Source organism: Chelonoidis abingdonii, chromosome 3 (assembly GCF_003597395.2).
Source record: "Chelonoidis abingdonii isolate Lonesome George chromosome 3, CheloAbing_2.0, whole genome shotgun sequence".
Lineage (NCBI taxonomy): Eukaryota > Metazoa > Chordata > Testudines > Testudinidae > Chelonoidis > Chelonoidis abingdonii.
Genome location: NC_133771.1, coordinates 583,240 through 585,534, shown reverse-complemented (window position 1 = coordinate 585,534; position 2,295 = coordinate 583,240). Strand labels below are relative to the sequence as shown.

Sequence of the window (2,295 nt, the reverse complement as noted above, 5' to 3'; positions counted from 1 at the left end):
GGGGGTTCCCTGCCCAGACACTGAGCTCTCGGGGGTGTTGATGGGGGGGTTCCCTGCCCAGACACTGAGCTCTCGGGGGGATGATGGGGGGTCCCTGCCCAGACACTGAGCTCTCGGGGGGATGATGGGGGATTCCCTGCCCAGACACTGAGCTCTTGGGGATGAGGATGGGGGGGTTCCCTGCCCAGACACTGAGCTCTCGGCGGGGGAGATGATGGGGGGTTCCCTGCCCAGACACTGTGCTCTCGGGGGGAGATGATGGGGGCGTTCCCTGCCCAGACACTGAGCTCTCAGGGGGATGATGGGGGATTCCCTGCCCAGACACTGAGCTCTTGGGGGTGAGGATGGGGGGGTTCCCTGCCCAGACACTGAGCTCTCGGGGGGGGGGGGGGGGGGGGGGGGTTCCCTGCCCAGACTCTGAGCTCTTGAGGGGATGATGGGGGGTTCCCTGCCCAGACACTGAGCTCTCGGGGGTGTTGATGGGGGGGTTCCCTGCCCAGACACTGAGCTCTGTGGGGTGAAGTGGCATTGTCACTGGCCGCACCCACCTTGTAATATTTCACGGCCAGCTCTGGTCGCTGGGCCCGCAGGAGGAAGGCCTCTGCTTTCTGGAATTCCTTCTGCTCAAAGGCGAAGCGAGCCTGCCCCACAAGCACGTCGGCCACACTCTCTGGGTCGTGGGCCTCAGCCACACGCTGGGCAGCGTCCCAGTTCTGGTTGTGGACAAACCTGGGGAGCCAAGGAGACATGCCAGCCTGGGTCCAGCAGATTGGGGTGGGGGAGGGAGCATGAGATCAACTGGAGAGAAGAGCTGCCAGGCTGAGGTCAGGCAGGGGAGCAAGGCCCCCTGGCCTGGAACCTGGATTCAGTCAGCAGGGGGCACTCACATTAGCACCGCTTCCTTGGGCTTCCCAGCTTTAATGAACTCGGTCTCGGCCTCTTCGAACTTGCCCTAGGACAGAGGAGAGCAATCTGCTGACCCCGGCCAGGAGAGGCAAGGACTTCACAGAGCCGGCTTACACGCTCTGGGCTGCAGCATGCCACTTCCCTGGGGAGGCGGAAGAACCTGCCTCGTGCTGGCCCCCGGGTGAGTGCTCTGCAGCCTGGGCACAGTGCAGGGCCTGGGGTCGTACCTCGTCCTCCAGGAACATGGCGTACTTCAAGTGGATCTCAGGTGTCTTCTGCTTCAGCGAGAGCCGGGCCAGTTCGAACGCAAAGTCAAAGACGCTGTGATGAGAGGAAAGGGATGAGGGTGAGCCAAACTACGTCCTGGCTGTGCCCCACATGGAGTGGACGGGCCGGGGAGAGCTGGTGCTGGTGCTGGCAGGCAGAACCCAGGGTGAAGTGGGAGGCTTGTGAGGGGAGCGCTGGGGCTGGGACCCGGCACAGGAGATGGCTGTGGTGACAGATGGTGCAGGCAGTGAGAGCAAAGGGGAGGTGCTGATGCTGTGGCAGGAGGCTGCCCCAGTGGCTGGCAGCTTGTGGTGCTGCTGGTGCCTTGGGCCCCGCAGATGGAAGTTCTGCAAGGCCTCACCTCCCTTAAGCCAAGACGGGAAAAGCTCCTTCCCAGCCCCCAGGGATGGGAGGTGGGCAGAGGGCTGCACAGCAGCTCCTCCTTGGTCCCAGCCTCCATCCCAGGGCCTGTAGCTGCTGTGAGTGAAGGGCATTCCCCAGGCCTGGCTTTGCTCTCCCTGTGCCAGGAGGCGAGCTCCTAGCCTCAGGACACTCACCCATTGTCTGCTGCATGGTCGATGGCCATTTCCAGGAGCCCAAACTTATTGAGGAGTTTCACGGCAGCTTCCCCTCCGAGGCTTTTTGCCCACAGATAGGCCACATGCTTGTAGGAATTCGCCCCCCCATGGGCCTTGGCCACCTGTCCAAAGCAAACAGAGCTGAAGGACCAGCTGAGTCTCCCAGGGGGCTCCTTGCTGGAGCAAGCTGAGTCTGTGGCTCCCTCCCCAACTCAGACCCTTCCCCAAGTTACGGCCTCCCTGCGGCCTGGTGAGGAGGAGGCAAGGATCTGAAGGGGATGGAGTGCAGAGACCTCCCTGCCTCCTCAGCACTGCTCACCCAAGAGGGCAACAGATGTGAATCCCAGCATGCAATGCTCCCTCCTGACCCAAGCGCCTTATCCATCACCACACTCCCTATGTTCAGAGCAGTGCATGTAATGACTTCTTTGTTTCAGTCTTCACTGAGAAGTCTGAAGGAATGTCTAACATAGTGAATGCTTATGGGAAGGGGGTAGGTTTAGAAGATAAAATAAAAAAAGAGCAAGTTAAAAATCACTTAGAA

At 61.0% G+C, this 2,295-nt stretch overlaps 1 protein-coding gene across 2 annotated transcripts in view; it reads right to left on the bottom strand.

Moving 5' to 3' along the window:
* Nucleotides 1-2,295, bottom strand: part of IFT172 (intraflagellar transport 172) — a 139,298-nt gene that overhangs the window by 40,768 nt on the left and 96,235 nt on the right. For both annotated transcript variants that reach the window (XM_075063516.1, XM_075063515.1), the window contains exons 30-33: nucleotides 1,731-1,873; nucleotides 1,134-1,227; nucleotides 888-952; nucleotides 549-729 (exon numbers count right to left, since the gene is read on the bottom strand). In XM_075063516.1, the coding sequence (XP_074919617.1) occupies nucleotides 549-729; nucleotides 888-952; nucleotides 1,134-1,227; nucleotides 1,731-1,873 (483 nt within the window). The remainder of the gene's footprint in view (nucleotides 1-548; nucleotides 730-887; nucleotides 953-1,133; nucleotides 1,228-1,730; nucleotides 1,874-2,295) is intronic.